The sequence below is a fragment of the Haemaphysalis longicornis genome, unplaced genomic scaffold, assembly GCF_048455015.1.
Source record: "Haemaphysalis longicornis isolate Haplotype H1 unplaced genomic scaffold, Haemaphysalis longicornis Haplotype H1 scaffold_1, whole genome shotgun sequence".
Taxonomy (NCBI): domain Eukaryota; kingdom Metazoa; phylum Arthropoda; class Arachnida; order Ixodida; family Ixodidae; genus Haemaphysalis; species Haemaphysalis longicornis.
Genome location: NW_027526203.1, coordinates 241957758 through 241982352, shown reverse-complemented (window position 1 = coordinate 241982352; position 24595 = coordinate 241957758). Strand labels below are relative to the sequence as shown.

General features: G+C 46.4%; 1 protein-coding gene across 1 annotated transcript; it reads left to right on the top strand.

The window, feature by feature from the left end:
* Window positions 1–298: 298 nt before the first annotated feature.
* LOC144158346 (annexin A13-like) lies at window positions 299–22669 on the top strand. The gene is made up of 5 exons (XM_077689168.1): window positions 299–385; window positions 2110–2353; window positions 8595–8653; window positions 14448–14570; window positions 22488–22669. Exons 1-5 carry the CDS (start codon window positions 299–301, stop codon window positions 22542–22544), a joined length of 570 nt encoding a protein of 189 aa, XP_077545294.1. The 3' UTR covers window positions 22545–22669.
* The last annotated feature ends 1926 nt before the right edge of the window (window positions 22670–24595 follow it).

Genomic DNA, 24595 nt, shown 5'->3' with positions numbered 1-24595 from the left:
CCAAGATTTCATCAGAGTGTAGCGATTTATATTACCAGGACGGAGGTGATGTTTCCCCACAGACAACAGTAAACTGTTTTTGTTAAGTTTACGTTTTATTTAGATACTTGTTATTCCTCTCTTTTGTCGGGAGCACTGTAATCGAGCCTAATTATTTGTTGGATAAATTTATTCGTTCTGGATCACAGCCTCGGCTATGTGCGAAATGAGACTGCAAATTAGAAGATAATCCTTTGTTAGCTATTGTGCACGGATTGCCTCAGTCTTATGTGTGTGCGCACCTTTCGATCGTCTGTAAATGCCCTTCCTCTTCCCCGAATCCCCTCAGGCCCACCGAGAAGAAGGTGTTCCTTTGGATGAATCAAGGGCCCGCCACGATGCCCAAGTGAGTTTTACAACTGCAATTCCAAATCGTCGAGTAACACTCATTCAGCCCTCACGCAGTCAACGCTGGAATGTACCGAATTGAAGTGTGGCCAAAATAAGCAGGCTCAGCAAGTGGCGCTAGGATAGGCACGGCGATACAGGTGTATAGATACTATATCCCGAGGAAAAACCCCGCGCCAAGGCAGAGAATCAATGAAACAGAAGAGAACATGGGAGGGACGTTTTCTGGCATCCCCCTTTGGTTTATAAACGACGGGAATTCATGCTCAAAACCCCACTTAGGTTGTAGGCGTAGCGACGTGAAGAAAGGAATGGCGGTGAATTTATGACGCATGCGATTAAACAAATATCCGAAAAGCGAAATCGGCACTTTGAAATATTGACAGATGGTGGAATAGTGCGCCATACCTGAAGCAGTGAAGGAAACGTGTGGAGCAATCGCGCACACTTTGCCTAATTTCAACACGCCTACTTTCTGGAAAGCGCAGAAATGGAATTCATTTTTCCCATATTTGATAAGTTAAAGCTCGGCTTTAAAGAAAATTTTAATCGAATAACTCGCTTTAAGCCGACTTTAGTCGGGAACGGAAGTGTTCATAGTAACGGGGCCCCATTGTAGACAAGTACTTCTTAGTGTGCTAGATGGAACGCTCCAGTCAAAGCTACTAATAAGACCTCCCTTCCAGTGCCGGAAAAGCCCTAGCAGAAAAAAAAGGTCACGCACCCCTCCGTCTAACGACGACGATGGTTGAACGCGAAGCTTTCTAGTGACAGATTCTTTGGTGGTCGTCTGCGTTTGGACGCAGTTTCGTACATGCGAAATGGAGAAATGGAGCAATCCAAATACCATGTGGACAACAACAAAAAATTGGATCATTCGGGCAGTAAAGAAAAAAAAAAAATTGGAGCATTCGGATAGACGCCTGCTTCATAACGCAGGGACCCAGGTTCGATTACGGCCGCGGGAAGCGTTTTTTCCTTCCTTTCACCCGAAATTTTCGTGTTACAGATGCCATCAATGAGAACACTAAAGTTTCGCTTAAAAAAAAAAGAAAAGACCAGCTGCATAGCTCGCCACCGTATTTTGAAGGGCAAGCACGCGGCGTGTTCATATTTTCACGTAAAAAACTGGCAACTGAAATGAAACAAAATGTAAGTCTCTATCGCAACAGTCTCCTCGGCGCTTCGTGTACGTATAGGTCAAACAAAAGCCAAAACACGCGCAAAATGGCCGCTGCATCTAAAGTGCACGCGGCCATACCGGCTGGTCCTGGACGGGCAGAAAGGACGTCGAAAAATAAGTGACAGGCTACGATCATCTATATAGAAGACCTTAGCCAGCCACGCTGCGTGGTTTCTTGTTTCTTTTTGAGCGGGAGTGCTAAATGTTTCACCTCGTATAATCGCGTCTGTCGGCATGAAGCCTGTCAATCAAGGTCACAGAGCGAAAGAATGTAGGGCAACAGAGAAAGACCGTTGCTAGGCAACGTCGTTCTGTCGGAGTGTGAATGTGCAGCCTCTCAATCATGCCCCGCGATCAATAAAACCCGTTGCCAGGAAACACCCAGGGCAGTCGGTGCATGATCTTCACGGCGGGAACGTTTGAAGCGCGTCGTCTGCGCTAACCATGATCGGGCACTATCACTCGCGGTCTTCTCAGCGAAGCGACTTCGAATTCTTGTGCGAGCAACTTGCTGTAGGGTGAGCAATCATTGTCGATAGGACAGGTTACAAGACAATTACCAAAGTCTTTCTTTCCCGCGCGGCTGCCCGCAGAAGCTGCTCGAGGCTGGCGTGCTGCGCTGGGGCACAGACGTGTCGATATTTAACTGCATCATCGCCGGACAGAGCTACGAGCAGCTGCGCCTGGTGTTTCGCGAATACAACGCACTGGCCAACCACACCATCATGGAGGCCATCACGAGGGAGATGAGTGGGGACATTAAGCGGGGCTTCCTCGCCATCAGTGAGTACCAAAGGGGCCGCGGGATGGCGACTCGGACAGCTAGGTTGAGCGAAGGCGCCCGTCCGCTCTTTTGCCATCTCTGCTCCTCGTCTTTGCCACCTGTTTCCGCCCCAGTAAAGATGGTCCTGTAGTTCGTTTCCCCGAAGTCCGGTGTCGATCAGGAACCCAATCGCCCGGGCTCCGGTTGATTAGGCAGGAGGCTGGCAGGGCGATGGTGTTGAAATTCTTGGAGATGGCGGTCGAATCGACGAACTCAAGCGTTGGGGTTGATTAAGTGAAACGGAAGTATATATACAGCTATTTACAGTAGAATAACTGGGTACATGAGTAATAATAATAAAAAACTTCAAACTGCAGCTAGACGCTAGCTCCAGTGTGGTGCGCACAAATCACTTGAGCTTCTCAACTTCGTCTAACTCTCCTATCCTCGGAGCGTACACAAACCGCTCGAGAAACGACGGCCGAGACTCTGTCGCGCCGCAAGATCCGTCTAGTTGCCCGGTACGGCGCTGTACCCTAAACCTCCGACGCGATCTTAACCTCTAGCCTAGAGGGCTCACAAATCCCAACCTAGCTTTAACGGTCGAGACTCCTTGTCCCGCCGGGAACTGCCCAGCTCGGCGCTCAGACAAGAACGATTTCCAACGGCCAAGTTCGGCCTTATAAAACCTCGAGATCACCCTCTCTCGGGAACGCCCCTGCAGCTTTCGTACACGCGCAAGGGAGTGCCCAAATTCACGTAGACAGCTGTCACTCAGCACGGCAAGGAATATTCAATCAGGCGCCGCCATCTTTGGGTCAACGGCACGCTCGCAGACGAGCAGGTGCGTGCGACCCCGCGGGGTGAGAGCGAAAGACGGCGACAGTGCACTGTGCCGGCCGGGGTGCGTAAACAATGGTGTCTTGCGCGGCGCGCGCTTCGACGCCGGTAATCCCACCACCTCCGCGCGTCACGCTGACGGTTCCCGGAATCTGACGGCGCCGTCTGCTTTCTCAATGGGGGATTATCCCTGTGGTATGCGGTGGGCCAGACAATCCGTCTCCCGTGCGCGCCGTGACGAATTGGCGACGGCTGCAGCGTAGAGTCTACAGTGCTGGGCCACCAGACAGAGTGGCAGGTTCTCACGCGCAGCCCGGTAGCGTGGCCGCTAATCTCATAACTGGACCTTACAGCCCCCATCCTTCACTGTACACTGAAACTTTGTGTAGGCCACAGCGAGCACAGTACTATTGCTGGTTTCGATTCACGTGAAGCCTTTTCTTAGGTACTCGGTGCTCGACAGTCATTATCATCGACGGCGAAACATTAAAGCAGGCACCTGCACCGAACGATATACACTGGTCCAGAACTTCATGGAACAAACACGTGATTGATATTCGTGCATGGCGAATGCGGGATCTTTCCTGCCCGCTGCAAAGTAAGCGTGTTCAAAATAAAGCCTTCACATTTCTTTAGGGCAGAAAAAACTAAGTGGCAATCGCAGTTAGTTTTCGCACCCGATTTATTTCTCCATGGGGGAGACGAGGTGCAAAGATAATCGTTGCCGTTGATTTCCCAACAACAACAAAAAAAAACCCGACAGTAGCGACTTTAAACTGCTTTATTTGGGTGCATGCTAAAATTAAGACACTTCGACGGTACGGCGAATGTTTAAAGCTGATTTACTTGATTTGGGGACGGGCTTCAAAGTCTGAATATAGTTGTCAAAGTTGGCCTTGCATTACACGTGTTGTTTTCTCTCACATTCCGCACCTGGCCCCCAATGCAAACTCTTGCGAAATTTCGGCTCCCTGGTGCGTTTGAAAAAAAAAAAAGGCTTTAGCTAAAACATATCTGGTGGACACTATACAGAACAGTGTCCCGGTTACAGAAGTTTGTCATAAAATATCGTGCACACAGGCCTTTGATGAAAACATGTTTAGTTGCACGGCCTTGGTAGTTCTAAACAATGCCGGTAGTTCTAAACAAGGTTATTTATTGATGACTAGGGCTCAGTACTGTACACTGTATACATGCCCGTAGAAATAAGGCAATCAAATGACTTTTTTAGGCGTTTCTGCGATCGATGAAGAATCCAGAAATAAAGCGCTTTTCTATCTGAAAGAAGTGTCCAAAGTATGGGACACGCAGGAGAATTCGTGAAAAGTATTTTGTAGAATCAGACATAAACATCTTGCTCAGGTATGTGAATTCATCAGTAATTTACCCATTTATTGATGTAAACTGCACTCACTATTCAGCCTGCAAAGCAGTACCCGATCGTGTAGAAGTTTTTTAGATGTGGTAGCCACCACAAGGAATGCGAATTTCTTCTGAAATTCGAAATGCGAAAGTTCTTCCTTCACCTGCAGTTAACTCAGGGCTCACTATTCTCCCCCCTCCCCTTTTCCCCTTCTCCCCCTTCCGGCCCCTGGGCCCTCCGTGTGTTAATAAAAGACCTTCACTCACTCACTTTCTGAGAACGTTCCTACCCACGTGTGCCTGCCATAAAAAAAGTTTTCGTGGTTTAACGCAGTTAAAACAAGTTTGTCGAGGGATAGCTCGGTTTTTGCGCGGAGAGCCCGCAGTGAACACGCGCGCAATCGCACCGCAAGACAGAACGCATATAGTTCTCGGCGCGGCCAGCACTGTATGAGATAACGCACAGTGAACTTGGATGCAGCCAGCACTTCCTTGTATCAGTTTATGATTGCACGCGCCCTTAATCTTTCCCCCTACCTGTTCTCCACACCGATCCCCTGGGAAAAAACGCTTTCACTGCGCAACCGCACGAAGCTCTGGCTTGACCTTAGCTGATTTTGAAGGGCAGATTGACGCTACGAGGAACAAGGCATTCTCAGGAGTTGCACCTGGATTAATAAGGCTTTTGCTCTCAAAAAGCTGCGAACTGAAAGAAAAGGAATCAAAACTCGCGAATGACATCGTATCGTTAAGTGGCTGTGGTAAGCATTCAATAAGGTTCGAGACTTGTATAGTGAAAGTTCGCGTATAGTTCGAGGTTTAGCATAAGCGTTAGGAATAATTACCTGATGTCAAAAGACAGTTCTAACATAACCAATAAAATAAAGATAAAGATAAGATAAAACTTTATTTCCGACAAACGGGGGGCTCGGAAAAAGGGAAATTAATTCACTTGACAAAGTCCGAGCCCCGGTTAGAGACATCAACGGGAATCACAAAGTACATCTTTCCAGAGAAAATAGTTTTTGTGGCATCATTATACACAGTTTTTCAGAAATCATTCTGCTGTAACGAAGAAATTTTTTAATACAACGCTGTTTGCATGCTCAGTAGTAATCTCATTGGCGACAAGGTGGTTTAACAAGGGAGGCAAAGTGTGTCGAATCATTTGGTTTCCAAAGGTAGTACGCGAAAATGGTAGAGTCCATATCTCTTGTGAACGCGTTGGATATTTGTATGCTTTTGCTGTTAGGTTCACAATTGATGTTATGAAAGTGTCATGACGATGTAAGTGAGATTTGTATGTTTTTGCTAGGTTGAAGTTATAAAGGTTGTGGACTGAAATCAAATTGAGTTTGTTGAATAGGTTTCTTGTATGTGCATTATGCTCTACCCCTCCTCCCTTCTTCCCCTTCCCCAACTACGGCCATGTGGCCTCCCCCATCTTAATAAATGTCATTCATTCATTCATTATGCTCTACGCCAGCTATATGTCGTATTGCTTTTTTTTGTAACACGTGCATTTGGTTTAGGTTTGTTTTGGTTGTGTTTCCCCACGCAAGAAAGCAGTAATTTAGTTGAAACATAAACAACAAGTTATAGATATGCAGTTTAATAGCAGGTGGCAAAAAATACTTAAACTTAGCTAGTATTCCAACAATTTTCGATATGCGCGTAATTACATTGTTTACATGGTCGTTCCAAGACACATTTGTGTTGAACAGTACACCAAGTGTTTTTACGGCATCTACTACTTCTATAGTTTCATTGCCAAGAGTAATATTTGCATTTAGGGATGTGCTTGCCTGCCTAGGGGAAAAGAGAACAAGTTTGTTTTTTTAGTGTTATATTTCAAGTACGTGAAGTAAAAAAATGCGTGAAGTAAATACGTGAAGTAAAAAAATGCGCATTATCATTTTTGGCCCACTCTCAGTGCACGTTCAAATTTCACTGCACTAGCACGAATCAAATTAAGCGGGGTGGGATGCGCTGGAGAAACACTGTCATACGGTGACGCTTAGCTTAAGGGGAAACCACGCAGTTTATAGAGCAGAAGTGTGGGGCCCTGAAGTAATATTTATCTTTGTCTTGCCCGTGGGCCTATTATAAGGAAACATGGTAATGAATGTTACAGGAAGCACATTTAGCGAAAGAAATGGAGCATCATATATTAGATGGTCACACTCGAGTAATATGCATGTTGCCCGAAGTTAAGAGACAAGATATGAATTTTTATAGGGGATTTAGGGCGTAATGAACGACACGAGTAATGGAGATGCGCAGTGTGGGGCTCCAGATCAGGTTTGTGCACGTTTTCTTGTTCGCAATACATTTGCATTTGTTCGGTATTTTACCGGCTCTTTGTGCATTGTATTCGCAGATTACAAAAGTCAGCAGATATACTAGCGAAATTGCCGGGCACTTCCTTGAAAATATAATATTCAAGATGGTATCACGCCAGTCGCGCTTATGCTGTAAACACTAGCAAGGTCGAAAAGGGGACTCTGAAAATGCGTTCGCGTAACACTGACCCATCGAATGGGTTTGCATCCAATAGGACACAAGCACGAGGACACTTTTTACCTGTAAAAATATGCCAAAAGCCCCCGGAGAAGCTTTTCACGACGCTTGATACTTCTTGCGACAAAATTTTTTTCATTACGTCTTATATAGTTATTTAAAAACACCAATATAGCATGGAGAGTTACCATGGTATTGTGAATCCTTCCTTGACTCCAGCCTCCAGTGGAAGAGATCCTTGAACTGGACTTCCCCATGCGTAAGCATTGCGGAATCCTCCCCTCAGCTGATTGGGAGGAGAGAATGGAGTGAAGGAGGGTCTCAGAATGCGGCCCTTAGTGTGTCTGATAGCGTTTTGATCATCTTTGTTTGGAATCTAAATTAGATTTTGCGACTACCTCTGCGTTGCAACCCTAGCTTCTGAGTCACGCTTGTGCAGTGTGGCTGTACGTAACGTGCGCGACTCGCGCAACTGCCCTATAATATTCCTGTATTTTGAAATAATATTAGGGGCGTAAAATTACCAGATTTTTGCTCGTGTGCTAGCAGGAAATGGAGTTTCGGCGCTTTTAGGAAGTCACAGTCACTCACCTGTTCGTAGCTGTTCTCGAGCCAGCCAAACACCATTGAGTCGGCGCTCATTATCCCACTTTTGTGCCGCGCAACAAAGCTATTCGCGTCTAAGAACACATTAAAAATGACACCGGTATTATGGGAGCGGGCGGCAGTGACACGTCTCTAAGTTATACGTCGGTCTCGGTTGTACGCGCTCGAGACGATGTAGAATAAGTGCTGAAAATTGTTTGGGGCCTCCCTCGCGTTGCCCATGTGGTTAAGACACTAATATAGAGCCATAAACTTGCCCCATGTACACAGAAAATTTACCCATGCCAATAGTGCAGAAGTTTTGGGCCAGACAATATAAAAGATGCGAATTACGGTGTAGACTACGTGATTGCCGAATTGTGTGACGGTGCCAATAATACAATTTGCCCCTTCTGCGTACCAAATATTACTTCGTTATGCTCCTCTTCGCTGTTTTTTGTCACAAGGCCAGCACACGGCAAGGACAGAGAAGCAGCTATATGTGATTTAGTAAAGCTTGCGAAGATTGGTAAGAACCGTGGCCACGCCATTGTAAAGAGTAATGACTGCACCTTACCTTTCCGCCTTCAGCGACATTTCGAGTTGCAGTTATAAGAAAGCGAGTTTTGATAAAGTTGTTTAGCAGCTTCTGAGTATGTTGAATTGCACTCTTACAGCATTTGGCAAATACGTTAGATCAGGCAGTGCAACTGCATGTTAATTTCTTATTTTCTCAGTAGGAGAAAGCATCCGAGGTGCGGTTGGAAGGACGGTACTTTGCACAAATTTAGCCTTCATATAGGCGGTTCGCGCTTTGAGAGAGCTTGGCAATGTGTTTCTGTCAATGGTGCTTGTGTTATGATGCCCTCCGGTGCGTGGAAACTGTAGCGTGTGACACTAAGCTTTGTTGGAGCACTGGTAAGCATCTGCCATTTGCCTTTTCTTATTTTCCAGTTAAATGCGTCTACAACACATCTTTCTATTTTGCCGAGGAGATTTACAACGCCCTTAAGGTAAGAAAGAGTGACCTAATTTAGGGAGCGAGAGTCAAAAAGCGCGCGCAGTTCAGCTGGTGCTAAACACCTTTAACTTGACCAAAATAATTTCGTCTTGTAAGCTTGCGTGTATTATGAGGGTTGTTGAGTTGTAATGTACGTTCGAATGCAAACATTGAAGAGCCATAGTCAAACTGAGGTCCTGGGTATCGTAGATGGCCTGCTTTTCTCATTAATTTCTGTTGAGTACAAAGAGACAGCGTTAAGCATTACTTTCCACCTTTTCGATACTACTCATTGCTCTACATTGGCATTTCCATATGCAGAAGTTACTCGAACGAAATCGCCCCCGAAAGAAATAATACCCACAGATTTATTTGAATCTCAAAAAGTTCAACCGAAGTGTTGAAAAACGGGAGAAATTATGCTGGTTCCCTAGATACTGTTCAAGATTACCTTTGCCATAAAGAGAAAATGCTCCTTTTTGTAGAAATATTACATCTTAGAGTGACAATATTATCCGACTTTTGTTATTTTATTGAGAAAAAAAAAACATTGAATATAATGGAGCAAGTAACCCCGCTAACGAACTCCTTGCCCGTGACTGGCGGCTATAGGAAGAGGCTACGGATGGACTTTGATCATGTACGGTTTTTCAACTCGCGCCGAGATATTGCATGCACGTGAATTTTTGTTTTTCTTTTCTATCAGAAAAACAGCTGACAGCTAATGTGCAATCAATAACTGTAGGTGCTCCTATACATGGGCTATTGATAAGTATAGCAAAATGTCTTCGTTGAGGGATACACACTTGGCCATCGAATTTGAAATTTTCGAACACGGTCGCACAGTTCACCATTATCATGTACAGTGAAATACGCATTTACGGTAGTGATGAGATCTTCAATGAACAAAAAGTTTCTGCCGCGGGGCTGTATTTCAAAGTATGAGAGCGGTAAGCAACTAGTTGATATCCAAATTCATGCCATTGTGCTATTACGACGGTCTAAGTACTGCACTGGTGTACAGTGAGGTGTCTAAAGAGTTTTTTTTGGTGCCCCAGAGTGGCCGAACTTTTCGTTTTCAGCTCTTCTTTAAAACAGTCCAATAACAATACTTGCGTGTTATTGCTTCGTCTTTATGCCAGTAACATATCCCCCCCCCCCAAAAAAAAAAAAAAAAAACCAGTGGCCATCACATTTCCAGTGAAGTAAACCTTTTGGACCGCTTTAACCCCGCGCTGCATACTACTTTTACTGTTGCGTCCTCAGAATTGTTGTGGTGAGTCCACGTTTTTTTTTCACGCCCACTGATCGAACCAAAAAGTCCGGCGTGTTGTGCATCACAAAGGCAATGCATGGAAAAGTCATTTCGCTTGGCATTTTGTCCCCAGTCAGCAATCACGGCCCCCATCGCTCACATAGTTTTTACAGCCTTTAGTTAGCCGGGTATTTTTTATCCGTTCGCGTGTAAAGCTCCTTCAGTGTTAAAAACTCCCATAGCATTACATCAGCCTGTACCAGAAGTAAGGTATGGGCCAACGCTTTCATTCTGAATTTTCCTGGCATTATGCCTAACGTTCCACTTTGAGACTGCCGACGTCAAAAAGCACCCGCAGCTTGGCGTGCAGAAATATTTCGTGGCAGAAAAAAGAAATAAAAAATTGGCCGCGTATCTGCTCCTTTCGTTGCAAATGTCGACAAAAGACGATAGTCTTGGCCGACATTTGCCAAGTAAATGCCTCCCTTCACTTTCCCGCTCACCTCTCATGCTGTTCCTCTTCCGTCGCGCTCCTCTCAAGGTAAACTCGCTAAAGTTTTGCTCAAGTCGATTTAAATTTACCGCGTTCCACTCCTCCCGGGCGGGTGCATCGATGCCAGCGCTGTCGTACGGCGGAGAATCGCGTGAATTGAGGCGCCCTACTTTAATGCTTATAGTACCGCGTTTCCCTAGTCCACGTGCGTTCCAAGCAGAACGTGGAGCCTATCTAGTGGAACCATAGAGTTTCTTACAATATAACTAGAGGGGAAACTGGCGCTGCGATCGTACGCCTCAATGGGCGTGATGGGTAGTTGTGGATTCGGATTGGCGCTTGATGGCTCGTAGAACTTACTATGCATTGCTGGCAGTTTCGTTTTCGTTTTGGATTTGCATGAACGCATTTGCCTAGGCGGGGTGTTGGGAAGAGTGATCAAAAATACGTTTCTCCTTGAACTGCATGCCTCGCGTGCACTGACGCCGCCCTGAGTGGAATGTTTTACAACCAGAGTTGCGAATTGGGTGGGTTATCAATGCATTGCCGCACAGCGAGCATGAAAACACAAATGACGGCGCTCTCTGCGGCGAAGTTGTCTGCTAATTAGGAGTTGCGGCGCTGCTCATTCGGCAGAGCAATGTATTGTCAAAGTTGACGGTTGCGAATCGCTTGGAACAGCCACACCTTTCGTGGGAACGCCGGCTCCTACGGCGTAGAACAGCAGCACCGGCGGCTGATAGGAACGCAGCTTGATGGATGTCACTAATTCACGCAAGAATAACTTCTCCAAAGGTAATCGGTTTCTTTTTTCTTATGAGCACAAAACTTCTCTTACTATTACAAATTACCAGCGCCGAAACTTTTACAAGTAGTTTTTAAAGAAGTCCGCTCCCTGCTGTAGTTGGCGGAAAATGGCAAACCTGCTCCACAAACCTTCTCGACTCCGCGTCTACTTTTTATTTAAACGCGCCGTTTTATTTCGTACAAAACCGGTTTTTCGTCACTAACTTTTTTGTTTGCCATGTAATTTGTAAACGGAGTATCGGGCAATAAGAGCCTTTTTGTCAAAAAACACAATTCGCGCAGCCATAAGCCCGTTTTGATCCTACGCAATCCGGTTCCAAAACTACCCATCATTCCCATTGAAGCGTAAGCGCCGCTGCCATGTTCGCGTTGACACTAGCGCCAGTTTCCCCTCTAGTTATTTGTATGAAACTCTATGAGTGGAACCTTTCGTAAATTTTGCCGCTTCATTTCTTAAAATGCCACCAGAAGCTATAGTGGCGCGGGCGACAGCAGGCGACGGCGGAGTGAATTTTTTTTCCTGCAGTGGATTTAGTATTTCATGTCGCAAAAATCAAGCATCTATGATTCTTTATAAAAGAACACTGCAAATATCACTTGTGTATTATTTTGTTGTCTTATATTTGCGTAATGTCTGGTTCTTGTTCAACAATGTTGACAAGTATCAACATTACACCGGACTTAGACGGGCAGATTTAGCTGTGACTATATACGACTATTGCGCATACCTTGTTTTACTTTGGCCGAGTGGCTGAATCGAGTCACAGACAGACAAACAGACATACCGACAGACCAAAATTTCTGGGTTTAAGTAGCCCAAGAAAGACTACCATCTTTAAAATAATAGCCTCCACCTGTACAGCTTGATACAATTGCTTTGATGCTGCTTTGCATGTCTTAACGTTAGGGCTGCCCAACTTTACGTCTCATAACGGCCATAGTGATATGCCCGAAGGTGTTCTGGCCAACGCTCTAACGACGACGTTACGACGTACCCGAAGCTTGCCGTACAATAAGCTTTAGATGCAAAGCATCTCTTAGTGGATCCTCCGTCGTCCGGGGTCCGGCGTCCGCAGCTCTCTTCCTCTCCACCCACCTGTGATAACACCACTCTCTCCCCTCCTCCTCTCCACACCACCTGTGCGCTACGCGCGCTGCACCTCCTCTCCCCTCTCCACACCAGCTGTCCAATCACGCGCATGCGCGCTGCTCCTCCTCTCCCCTCCCTCTGCTCTGCAAATAAACCCGGTCCGCGCTCCGCTTAGTTGCTTCTTCGGTACTGCGCCGTCCGATGACTGGAAATGGACGCCAACGATTCCGTCAGCGAACTGGCTGGCATACCTTCAACTAGCGCCAGCCAGCACACTGTCAGAACCGCGAGCACCTCCAAAGACAAGGCTGCACAGAGGAGAGCTCGCGACGCCGGACGTAAACGGCAGCGTCGAGCAGCGGATTCCTCGCTTCGAGAACGAGAAGCCGCTTTGAAACGCCAGCGGCGAGTAGCTGATCCAGATTGCACGGCTTAGCATCCGCTCAGGGTTCCAACTTCCAACGTGGGAAGATGGTGTAATTTTTTCGTTACCTTGCAAGTTCCTATAGGTTCAACGTTACGGCTACGTAGCGTTAAGTGGGTAGCCCATAGCACATACCCACAAGCAGGTGTTTGCGCACGCTTACCGAGGTGTATTCCGCGTCGCGGGAAACTCCAAGCTCCTACAATGCAACCAACATGGCACTTTGCGTATGTATGATGATCATGCCACCGACTGTGCGGATGTTTGTGGCGTAAACAAAAGGGATGGAATGTTATTTAACTTTACGCTACTCTTGAGAAAAACGAAACAGACCCCCACATTTTTATACATAATAACTTTGGATTGATAAGACAAGAAAAAGACACTCCAGCTGTTATAGTTGGCGACTTCATTGCGAAACATGACGAAGACTGCTCCCTGGCTTCTGTCTTGGACAACTTTCGTCTCGCATGCTACGACTACCCCGATGAACCAACCACATGGTGCAGATGATGGTTGAATTTGGTTTTGGACATAACAAAATTTTGATTACAAATACTCTAGAGCAATAAAGCACTGCCTATGCTCTCTGGACATCAACTTTTTCGGGACTGGGATGGCGCATCAATTTTTTTTCGTCCGCAAATCATCACACAGGACTTTGTGTGTTCTTTCAGTTGATATGACTACAGTGTCGCCAGTCTCACACTCTGTCATTAGGCGTTCCTGCATAAAAATAGCATGATTTTTTTCCGCGATACCCGGAGTGGTGACTGGCGTGACTCATCTTTTTGATAAGCCCGGACGCTTATTTCGTTTACCCCAAAAAACACCGTCTTCAGTGATGCTGCACAGTCGATGTAAACTTAACCTAACATCGAATTGATATGTGCAGCCGCCCATTTTTTAAAGTATAATTTTACCACTGTACAGAACTCGCTTCATTTAATTGTCATGACAAGAGCTAATATGCTCGCTTTAAAGTTTAAACCCAAGTTTGAGGTGAACCACGGCTTATTCTTCGGTGGTATTAGAGCTCAACTTGACTAAAGAGCGTATTTGCCATCTAGGACGTCATGACAAAAATGTCGCGGACACTTATCAAGCGACTTTCGTATACAAGAACTGCAACTGTCCTTTAGTGTACTAACCACGCGCATGAATGGGGGATGGCGGGTGGGGGGGTGGGTGGGGGGAGAGAAGTGGTGTTGAGCAATTTGTAATGCCGAAATTTTAGGAATAGTTACGACAATTTGTAGCTGTTGAATTTTACAATTTACTGTAAGTTCTCAAATTAAGTGTAATGGTTGCATTAATTAAGTGACAACATTTTCGGAAATATCGAAAGCCATGCAGTGGGGGGGAGGGGGGTAAATAAATGAAAAAAAGGTAAATAGCACAAAAATAAGGTACATAAATGGAAAAAGTATTGACTTCATCATGATATGTTGGACAAAAAACTCCAAATTGTGATGACAACGACGTTTCTGCGTTGTAGGGTCCTGATTTTAAAGCTGGAATCAATGACACAGACATCTGGCCGAACTTTTTTGGGTAGTGTGAGGAAGGATAGTATGTCGTCAAAACTTTCTTTAAAGGCTGCAGATATCGTACCGACCAAAACAAATGCCAGTTCTGCCTTTAGCAAAGGAGAGGTTTCAAGTCATTCGAAAATTGTCTGTAGAATTGAAGCTCGGGCGTGCAACCTTGCTTCTGCTATCCGTCCTATTAATTACAGGGTATAGGCACGAACAACAAGGTGCTTAAGCGAATCGTGGTGTCGCGATGCGAGATAGACCTGGAGCTGATCAAGCAGGAGTACCTGAGCAAGTACAAGATTCCGCTGGCTACCGCTATACAGGTATGCGGCGGCAACGTCTGTGTGCGAAAATCGCGACAGATTCATAAACGTTTATTAATTGAATAAAAGATGTGGTTGGCTTCAAGCTTCAGGGAGCCGTCCTAAGGACAAGATACATTGACTGCGGGTGGCATCAACGGCCATTTGCGGCAGCCGAAGCTGCTCGTCCAGGGCAGAGCACGGCAAGGGCCTTCTGAAAGCTCGGTTGTTCAAAGGCGGAGGCTCGGGGGAATTAGTGGGCATTGGCCGCACCCGCCTACCGTATTGCTTACCATTCCGGGTTTCCCGCAAAATCGGCAAAGGTGCGGTTTTCGACGATTAAACAGGTGGAGCCCGGTAGGGAAATGTATCGGTCTGGAGCAAGCGCAAGTAGCGCTCCTGCTCTAGAGGTAGGCTTTTGTGAGGGGGGGAGGGGTTACAGTGTTTGTGGCGGCGACAGTTTGTAATGTTGCCTAATCCCAGCATAGCAAGTCAAAGACTGTACTCGCTGAAGGTTGATTCTCGAGCTATGGCGTCATCCACCTCGTTTCAAGAGATGCCGCGCTCCGCCGAGCCCAACAAAACTTAATTGACCCCATCAGGGGTTGCTGTAGGGGCACGTGTAGCGTAGTAGTGTGCAGTTGTCTCGTATCGATATTCCAGCAGTCATGCTGCGAGTCGGTGGCCCCGACACGTTAGCTTGAGTAACAGAGAGTGTAGGATTGGCGCCGGCAAGAGAGAGACTGCATGCAGCGGTGTCCCTCGTTGACGACTACGGTGAATACTGTTGCGGATCGATCCGGATAGGACGCCCCGTTCGTTTACGGCGTCGTTGATGGGTGCCATAGTTATTGTGTATGGCTTTTGCTTTAGCTTCTCTCCAGTCAACTTGGTGCCCTGGGTGCATGTTGCGTGTCAAGGAGAGGACTGTGTTGTTCTTACGGGCAATTTGGGGCGTAGGTCTCTCGTTAGTTGTGGAGGCGGGTGTCTGAACGGGGCCGAAAGTCCCAGGCGTCAGAGGATCGCCCTCCCCGTTTCAGTTACCCCCACCCTCGTTCTTTTATTATTGAGCTGAGCCTCTATTAGCTCCCCGGCCGTGTTGAATATGTCCAGCCGGAGGAGCCTTTCGGCGGAGGTGGAGGCCGGATGTCCGAATGTCTGTTTGCAGGCCTTGCGGATAATCGTGTTGACTTTCTGTGCTTCAGTGATGTTGAGCAGAACCCATTGTAACACGTATGAAATCCGCGTCATGGCGAAAGCCTGGACGAGCCGAAAAAAAGTCCGTTTCAAAATTGTGGGTCATCCCAGCATGGCCCACAATGCTCCATGACAGTGTTTTTTTCGAAAAAAATTATCCTTTTTCTAGCCGCCCATTTATCTCCGGGTTTAAAGCAAAGCATTTATCTCCGGGTTTAAAGCAAGAAATTCATTAAAAAATCACTTCTTTTTCAATCACCACCATTTTTTCGTGGACATCAATTTGAGGCCCTGGGATGCTCTATGCCGCATTTTTAAGATATTCTTGCTTTATTTTACTGTCATTACGCCATTCAGAAAATACAGGATGATGACCATTTTCAAACATCTTTAGCAAATAGAAGCACATCCTCTCAGCCAATGAAACAATTGTTTCTGCATTTCACCATTGTGGGCCATTGGAACTAAAATATTGACACTGAAAAAAGAAGAAATGTGCAAGAAAACACGTGGCAAATTTGGAAAAATCTTCTTTCTGGCCCACATTCACCCCGAAATTTCGCATTGTTGTGCTCGTAGTAAAAATATCAAGCACAATCGAATCGGTAGTAAAAATGATCGCAGTTTATTTCAGACAGCATAAGCAGAACAGTTTTTCTTTTAGCAGAGAAAACAATTTTTTTCAATTTGTACACCGACACTACTTCACCACGCTCTTCCACAGAGCGTCTTCTCTGCACGGCATGCGTCTGCCTGAATAAAAGACGCGCGAGCAAGCGGGTTCGCGCTGCAAGAATACATTTCCCTGCAATGGTATTTCGTAGCGTCAGTACAGGATAAAGGGATAATTTGCGTGTGGGTGGGAAAAGTGCGAAGTGGAGCTAGTGGTGGTGCCGCCAATTCTATGAGTACGCGTAACTCAACGGCTGGCTGGACATCAGATGTGCATTAAAAGCATCGATGTATGTGAATGCCGGTAACGCATACAAATAAATCCGTGTAACTTTATGACTCCGCCACTGATTATTTCACAATGTTGGGCATACATGAAAGATACCGCGTATAACATCCAGTAATCACTCGTTATAACGAAGTCGGCGGTACGGCGAAAAATTTCGTTATAAGCGGTATTTTGATACAAGCGACCACTAGAGAAAACTAAAGTACTTGATCTTTAATTGCACCACAACTGCGAGGAATCAAAATACAATGTGTTCAGGGAATCAAAATCTTATTCAGGTGGAAAAAAGGCAGTGAGCTCTGGCGGTTCCATGTTCTTTCCGGGCGCGAGCAACCCCCGCTCCAATTTGACCAAGCAGTGACTGGCGTCCAAACGCCTCGCAGGCTCCAGAGCGAATGAGGAGGGGAAGGCAGTGACCACTTATACGGGGGGGGGGGGGGGTCACGGAATGCTACGAGAGTTTCGCGCTGGAAAGCGCCGCAAATTCCACGGCTCCAATCTGAGGTTGTATTTGTTGAGCTCGGGTACAGCGTAATCATGAAACCTGAGCGGTTTTGCACTAGGAGCTTTACATGATTACGGGGAATTTTTTCCCTAGCTGTGCAGCCGTGAAGTTCGCAAAACTAGAGTTTTTGGGTGCCCCGCTCTCGACGACACTTCTAATTCTACGCTTCAAGTGTCAGTGTGCGCGCACCGTCGCGTCCACGCCATTGACCAATGTCTAGGAACTAAATTCAATCACCCTACCACGCATTTGGACTCATTGTCCTAAGTGAGGTGGCGTAAATCGAGCATGACCGGCTCGAAGAAATCGCCGAGGAAACACCAGCTTGTTAACCCGCCATATCGACCGCCTGACTCGCCGCTGCGTCGCAGCTGATCGACGACGCCTCCGCTCGACACTTCGCTCTAAGCGGGTCCAGCTCTTCGTGCGCTTCGAGTAATGCGGCCTAAAATGCATGCGTTTGGGTTGGGACTGGAAGAAATTTCGAATAAAGTAATATTTCGGGTAAAGTAATTTCGTTATAATGAGGGATTACTGTACTTCGATGCTTTAAATGCACGTCTATGTTCTGCCGGTCGTTGAGTGTACATATGCTCACAGAATGGGCTCACCACCTCTAGCTTCACGTACATTTCCCAAGAACACGCGAATTGTCCCGTTTTCCTGTTTTTACGCTACCAAATACCACTGCAGGAAAATGTATTCTTTCAGCGCGATCCCCCTGTATCACGTGTTTTTCGTGCAGAGAAGACGCTCTGCGGAACAACGTGGTGAAGTAGTGTCAGGGTACAAATTAAAAAAATTGTTTTCTCTGCTAAAGCAAAACTCTTCTGATTAAGCTGTATGAAATAAACTGCGATCATTTGTACTAGCGAATGTCTTGTGTTTGATACTTCTACTACGAGCACAACAATGCGCAATTTTGGGGTGAATGTGGACCAGAAAGGAGATTTTTCCGAATCTGACAAATGATTTTTCGCACATTTCTCCTTTTTTTGGTGTCAATATATTTTTTACCAATTGTCTACTACGGTGAAATGCAGAAAAACTGCTTCAGTGGCTTAAAGAATGTTCTTATATTTGCTAAAAATTTTTCAAAATGCTCAACATCGTGTATTTTCCGAATGACGGAATGACAGCAAAAAAAGCAAAAATATTTTAAAAATGCGGCATAGAGCAGCCCAGGGCCTCAACATTATGTCCACGAAAAATGATTGAAAAAGACGTGTGCTTTTAAACCCTGGAGATAAACGGAAGGTAGAAAAAGAACAGTTTTTTTTTTGGACAAAAACACTTTGAGGGAGCATTGTGGGCCATGCGAAGGATGGCCCAAAATTTTTGCTGGACAATTCCTGGATGGTCGATTTTGCGTCTGGGACGTTTGGCATGGAATGACACTCATGTAAATTAAATAAATGGGCCTAAAATCCAAACGCATTCCTAAAAAAGAACGAAATTGAAGATTAAAAACGGAGGAAAAACACTTGGAAAGAATTTTGTTCCAATTTTATTCAGTTGGCTCTTAAATGTTCTTTTTATCTAAGCGTCGCCTGATTTCAATCGCTGGTGTCAACATTCCTTTGTTTTTTTAGGAACGTTCAGAATTATTGGTAAGAGTAGAAATTTACATTAGCTTGGTGATCGGCTTGAGGTAAAACGTTATAGCGAGTGTGAAAACACGAAAAGTGCAGTAAGAATGCAGAGAAAAATTCTTTTTGCATAGGCAGTAGATAGAAACACGCTATAGCAGTAAGAAAATGAAAAAAAAAAAAAAACGCGCACCCCCCCTCCCCCCCTTTTCGCTTTTTTTTATGTCAGGAGGACTAGGTGAATATTTTAATCTTGAAGCATCCCCTAACCAATTGAGCGAAAAAGACGGCAAGACGGCGTCGGCGTTGGCGTCGACGTTTGTAACAGCGAAACTGCTCCTTGGAGAGCGTTCCATACCGCGAGTGGAGTGGAATAAACTTTATTATGTGCCTGCAAAACTCGCGTGCACGCACGCTAGTCGACCAGGCCTAGGTCACCGTCGGGGGGACGTCTTGGCCAGGTTTCTTCTCCCCCACATGCGGGGTGTCGGAAGCCTGCCTCGTTGTTGCCTCTTGGGTTTGCTGGACGGCCCAGAGTTGTTCTCCTTGGTCGTAGGATGTCAGCGCCGCTGCTAGTCGCGGCGGAAGGGTTCCTGACTTTGCTTCTTCGGGGTGTTCGTTGCAATTCCACAGCATGTGCGTTAGAGTAGCCGTCTCCCTTCGGCAGACCCTGCACTTGCTGTCTGGGCAGGCATCGGGGTATAGTGTGTGTAGAAGTAGCGGCGTTAGGAGGGTTCCGGTCTGCAGTTGTCTGAAAATTACAGCCTGGGCTCTGTCCAGCTTGTCGCTGGGTGGAGGGAGAGTCAGCTTTAAATTCGGCTGTAGCGAGAGGGGGCCATCCACGTCGCTACACCGCAAACGAGGGGAGCGAGACAACGTAGCCATATTTTCATGCGTGCGACATGCGGTGTATACGCAAAAAAAAAAAAAAAAAAAAACTTTGCCATTTATTTTGAGCATCTTACGACAGTAAGGAGTGCGACTGGTTGTTCAAAAAGTCCTGTGGCACCTGAGCCCTTCATAAGGGTTCTGATTCCGAACGCAATGATGTCCAGTTGAACTCTTGAAACGCTTTGCTTGTGCCCCGCGTTCTCGAAGGGCTGCCTCCCCTTGCCGCTGTAAGACGATTTGCTTCGGCACCCGCTTCAGGCTTCGATCCGTCTCCTAAGCGTTGCGCCGCTTCTCGTTCCCGCCGCCTTGCATTGGCAGAGCGGACGAAGATGGTGGACTTCGTTGCGTGGCCGTTCACACTCGTCGCTGCATTCTGCAACTGCCTTATATGTGCCGGCGTGGGCGGCCATCTTTTGCTACTGCAGAGCACGTGCTACGGAACATCTTGCGCTATGGAACGCTTCAAAGACACGTTGTATAGGGGCCGTTTTGCTGTCACAGACGCCTACTACAACGTCAATACCAGCTTTGTCTCCCAATGAGCGATTTAATGCGCTTTAATTGATGATAAGGTCTATGGTTTGTCACACTTTTTGTGTGCAGCTAAAGTTACGCCTCGCGGGGAAGAAGAAGAATTCGATGCTTCTTTCCACCTCGCGGTTAATCTCTCTTACGCGCACCAGACAATATCATACATAAGCGTTTCTTCAGCCAATCAATCAATAAGCCTTTCAGCGTTTGAGGTCACATTTATATGAATACAAGTGTTTAGGATAGGAAGGGCGTTTCTCGGCCGTCTGCCTTCTATCTCCTCTGTCAGGGTAGAACCAAGGAAAGAGGGAAAAAAACACCGGGCCATCTCCACTAACGTGAAATCTAGGGAGGGGCGAAGCATGCAGTGTGTAAGTGTATAATGCGGCTTCGATGTATGATGCGGATTGATGTTATGACGAAGTGCGTAATGTGGTTTCGATTCTGAGCCTTCGGCGTCTTAGGTCTTGGCGCCTTGGCATTTTTTACAGCTTAGCTGTAAAAGTCTCGTGTCTTTGAAGCACGAAGCGTTGAGGGGCGTTGGAAAACGAGTGTCCCGGTGTGCTCTTCCAGTACGCGTTTTTTCCCACGGAGACGAAACGTTCTAGCGCGAGGCGTTGGAAAACGAGTGCTCCGGGGTTTCAGTACCGTGACTACATGTTTAGTACCGCCACTAAGGTTCTTCGCCCCTAAAAAGTTCTAGGGCCCCTAAGCACTCCATATGACGTAATGAATGCGAGATCATTAATGTTGAATGTTGGAATGTATACATGCATCTATTGTGTGCGCCCCCGTGTTTCTCAGCTGCTGTTTATGTAGGCGGTTCAGAGTCCATCGACGTATACGCAGAGGATTTGTAGAACAAGTGGCGCGTGGGCAGGCTGCGCGCCCTCTTTATGCACACTAAGCTAGGACCTGGTGCTTACAGTGGGACGTGTCCAGTGTTAGGCATGTGTCCTCTCATCGTCATCACAATCATCATCACAATCATCATCCTCATCAGCACACCACCGTCGTCGTCATCATCGTCATCAGCAACAGCATCATAACCGTCGTCGTCGTCGTCCTTTTCCCTTGGCAAGTTTGTCTTTCTCTTTCGGTTTCGGACCGAGAAGTTTGGATAATCGGCGTTGTAAGCCCTACATACACGCTATTAGCGTTACTGTGCTTGGCATACTCACCTAACTGCTGCTGGCGTACTTACCATGAACAAATTTTTTATGTAGTACCAAGCACATGTCTCTAATACACGTTTCTATACGTCAAATTCCATCAGCGAGGTTCGCCTTTAGTTAGCTAAAACTAGAGATGTGGTAGTCTAGGTGCTCCGTGCTGTAGATTTGCATTCCGGAGTACGCGGGTTAGAATCCCACCCAGTGCAAAATTGACATAATTTTGTTTTCAGCTTAATTAGTTACTTTGTTTATAAGAACTTCCCTTGGAAATATGTCATTCCAAGCATCCATTGACCTGTTTTGTATCCTTTGAGCTGTCTGATCTTCTGTACATGACTCCTCAGCTATTTTGTTCGTCCGCCGCCGTCATTTTGTCTACCATGGACGCCAAATATTCGACCAACATAGTTAATTATTGCTTTGGCATTATTAAAAATGTATTATCCGTATCGCGTTAGGGATACCTCCATGTAAAGACCGGAAAGCGGTACAGCTAGCCTATTCATTCGTGATATCCCACCGAAAAAATAAAAAAGAGGCTATTCATTGGGCTGAGTAAAGGAAACAGGGATGAAAGCAATCTCGTCATCCCTGTCAAAGAAGCATCTCGGTGTGACTCGTCAGTCCAGCAAGGAGACAGGTAACTGGCCGAGCGGAGCCATACAGGGTAATATATTAGCTAAGATAGTGCATTTTTGTACCTTACGCAGTGGCTCTGAGGCTAAAGCTCTGTTATGCTGAGCTCAAAGACTCGGGGTTCTATTCTGGCTGCTGCGGCCGCTCTTCAGATGGAGGCGAAAAACAAAAACGCCCGTGTGTCTAAATTTCGGAGCTCGTTAAAGATCCCCAGGTGGCCAAAATTAATCGGGAGCCCTCCACTACGACGAGACTCAAAGCCAAGGTCTAACTTCGGCGCGTTAAGACCCCCCCAAATTTTTGTAAACTTGTTTAGATGCCTTGAATTTATGGGGTGCTGAGGGGCCTGCAATCTTTACTGCGTTTCACATATACATATGAACGTTCGCCACCTTTATGTGTCATTTTCTGAGCCAGCACCAAAGACCGTCTTTGTCTTTTCCCTTTTTTCAGAAAGACACCTCGGGCAGCTACAGGAAGGCACTGCTCGCCATCGTCAACGGCAACTGAGGCATCAGTCGGCCATCGCGAGTCGCCCCCTGCCGAAACTTCGCGGTAAACCGAGGCCACATGAACGCAACGGACGAGAACGCCCAAACACAAACTGCCTAAATCGGACCTTGTAATGGCCAGAAAAAAATATAGTTATAAACTCGAACCGTTTCGGCTCGTACATCTTGAGTAACCTGATGAATATTGGCATTTTCACAATGCCAAACAGGCAAATAATAATTTCCAGGCAAGGAGTTAAAAGCAAATGTTTGTACTGGCATCGAACCCTGTCCATACTGTTTCTTTCCCATTAGGCTACCGATCCTTCAATTTTTTTTTTCAGGAGAAGGAAGGGCGGAATATTCGTCCGAGTTGCCACATTTTTCTACCACGCAAATGGCCCATCCATTGTGTCAACTGTTGGGGAAGTGGGAGCTTTCGGCCCCCGAATAACCTGAAATCTGATTTTCCCTAATACTAGTTGGAATCGGCGCTAGTTGGAATCGGCTTTGGGCTCACAGGAAGAAGAAGCTTAATCAGCCCTCTCTTCTCACCACAATAATGGGAAATGTCAGGTTTCAAAGTAATCAAGGGAAGGAAGAGGAGAGCCTGCTCTTTACTGGCAGAAATTTTGGGTTTTCGCACTGTCCGTATTCAAACAACCTCGTCATCATCGCTTCTTTTAGAGCGGAACTGTATTAGGTTTCTATACATTTTTCGTCGTTATAACCTCAAAACTCCCGAGGTTCCGCCTGTCTGTAAAGCGCGAGACGTTTTATAGTTAAAAGAAATTGCCAGGATTGAGGGCGCATGCATTAGCTCCAAATAAGCGGCACATACCGACAAGGAGATAGCTTTTCTGATGGGGTAAAAATAATCATGGCGTCTCTGTTGTGCAATATATACCTTTTCCATCTATAAATCCCGTGTTTCTTGAAATGAAATTTAGTGTGAAGTTGAGCTCCCGTACTTTGTACTTGTGTTCTTCTGTCCTGTTCTTATGCTGTTTTTTTAAGGTGTTACACGATCTCGCCCACTTCATGCTTGTGCTACCTTCGATTGCACACGCTTTAACTCGGGCAGTAGCGAAAGAGAACGAGCAGTGGCGTGACGCGTAGGACACAGATCGAAGCATTCCGAAAGCGTAAAGCGGAAGCGGATCGCGAAGAAAATGTGCCAAGCGGCAAAGTCCTTGGAGAACACGAGGTGGAAGCACAGCCCCTGAAGTGTTCAAATGGGCAGTAATGCTTTCGCAATTAGAACCCCTCGGAAGTGCTTACGCGTCTTTGGAATGTCCTCGGACCGTGGGTTAGTAGTTGCGATGACACTATCCCTGTACGTTGAAAATCCCCGGGTGGTCAAAATTAATCCGGAGCCCTACACTGCAGTGCGCATAATATCCCAGGTGTAGCTTCGGCGCGTTAAAGCCCACAATCAGACACTACCCCTCCGGTCGTTGTCAGTGATTTGAATGTAGATGTGTCGGGACTGAAAAAGGAGTGGTCTACGCTTTTAGTATTGGAAACATTTGGCTTGCGAAGCCACACTGATGCGGCCCAACCGTCCAGCCAGCGGCGTACGTGTGTCGATTTGACATTATTGAAAAATTCTGGCGTTGCAAGTACACGCCAACCAGTGTGTATCACAGCGACAACAAAACCATTGTGACTGCAGTTACTAAGTGAGGATGACTTTGCACCTCAGCTGATCTACCACATTCATACGGGATCAATGAAGAACCTAATCATCGTTCTCCTGTGGCCAGAGGAGGGTTTAAGGGGATACGGAGAGGGGAAGAGGCGAGGGCACGTGAAAACTGCGGAATATAATGCATTGATGTACACGTAAGCGCAATATACTGTCAGCCAGTCTCTGATCTCCCCTGTTGTCTTTTGTACGCTATTTTTGCAGAGAAGCTGTACAAGGGCAACCCCTCCTCCGGTTTTCATTCCGGAGTAGCCGTTTTACTTGGCACCGCTTATGCGCTTCTCCTCTCCACCCTCTTACAAGTTTACTATCACTCCTTAGCACCGATCGCTGTTTCATAAGTTCTGCAATCAGGTGATAAC

Bases quoted from the DNA above. Each gene is read 5' to 3' on its own strand.
- LOC144158346 (XM_077689168.1), top strand. From the start codon at position 299: ATGCCCTTCCTCTTCCCCGAATCCCCTCAGGCCCACCGAGAAGAAGGT. The intron at 2,354-8,594 runs GTGAGTACCAAA...CTTATTTTCCAG, and splicing joins GCGGGGCTTCCTCGCCATCA to TTAAATGCGTCTACAACACA. The intron at 8,654-14,447 runs GTAAGAAAGAGT...TATTAATTACAG, and splicing joins AGATTTACAACGCCCTTAAG to GGTATAGGCACGAACAACAA.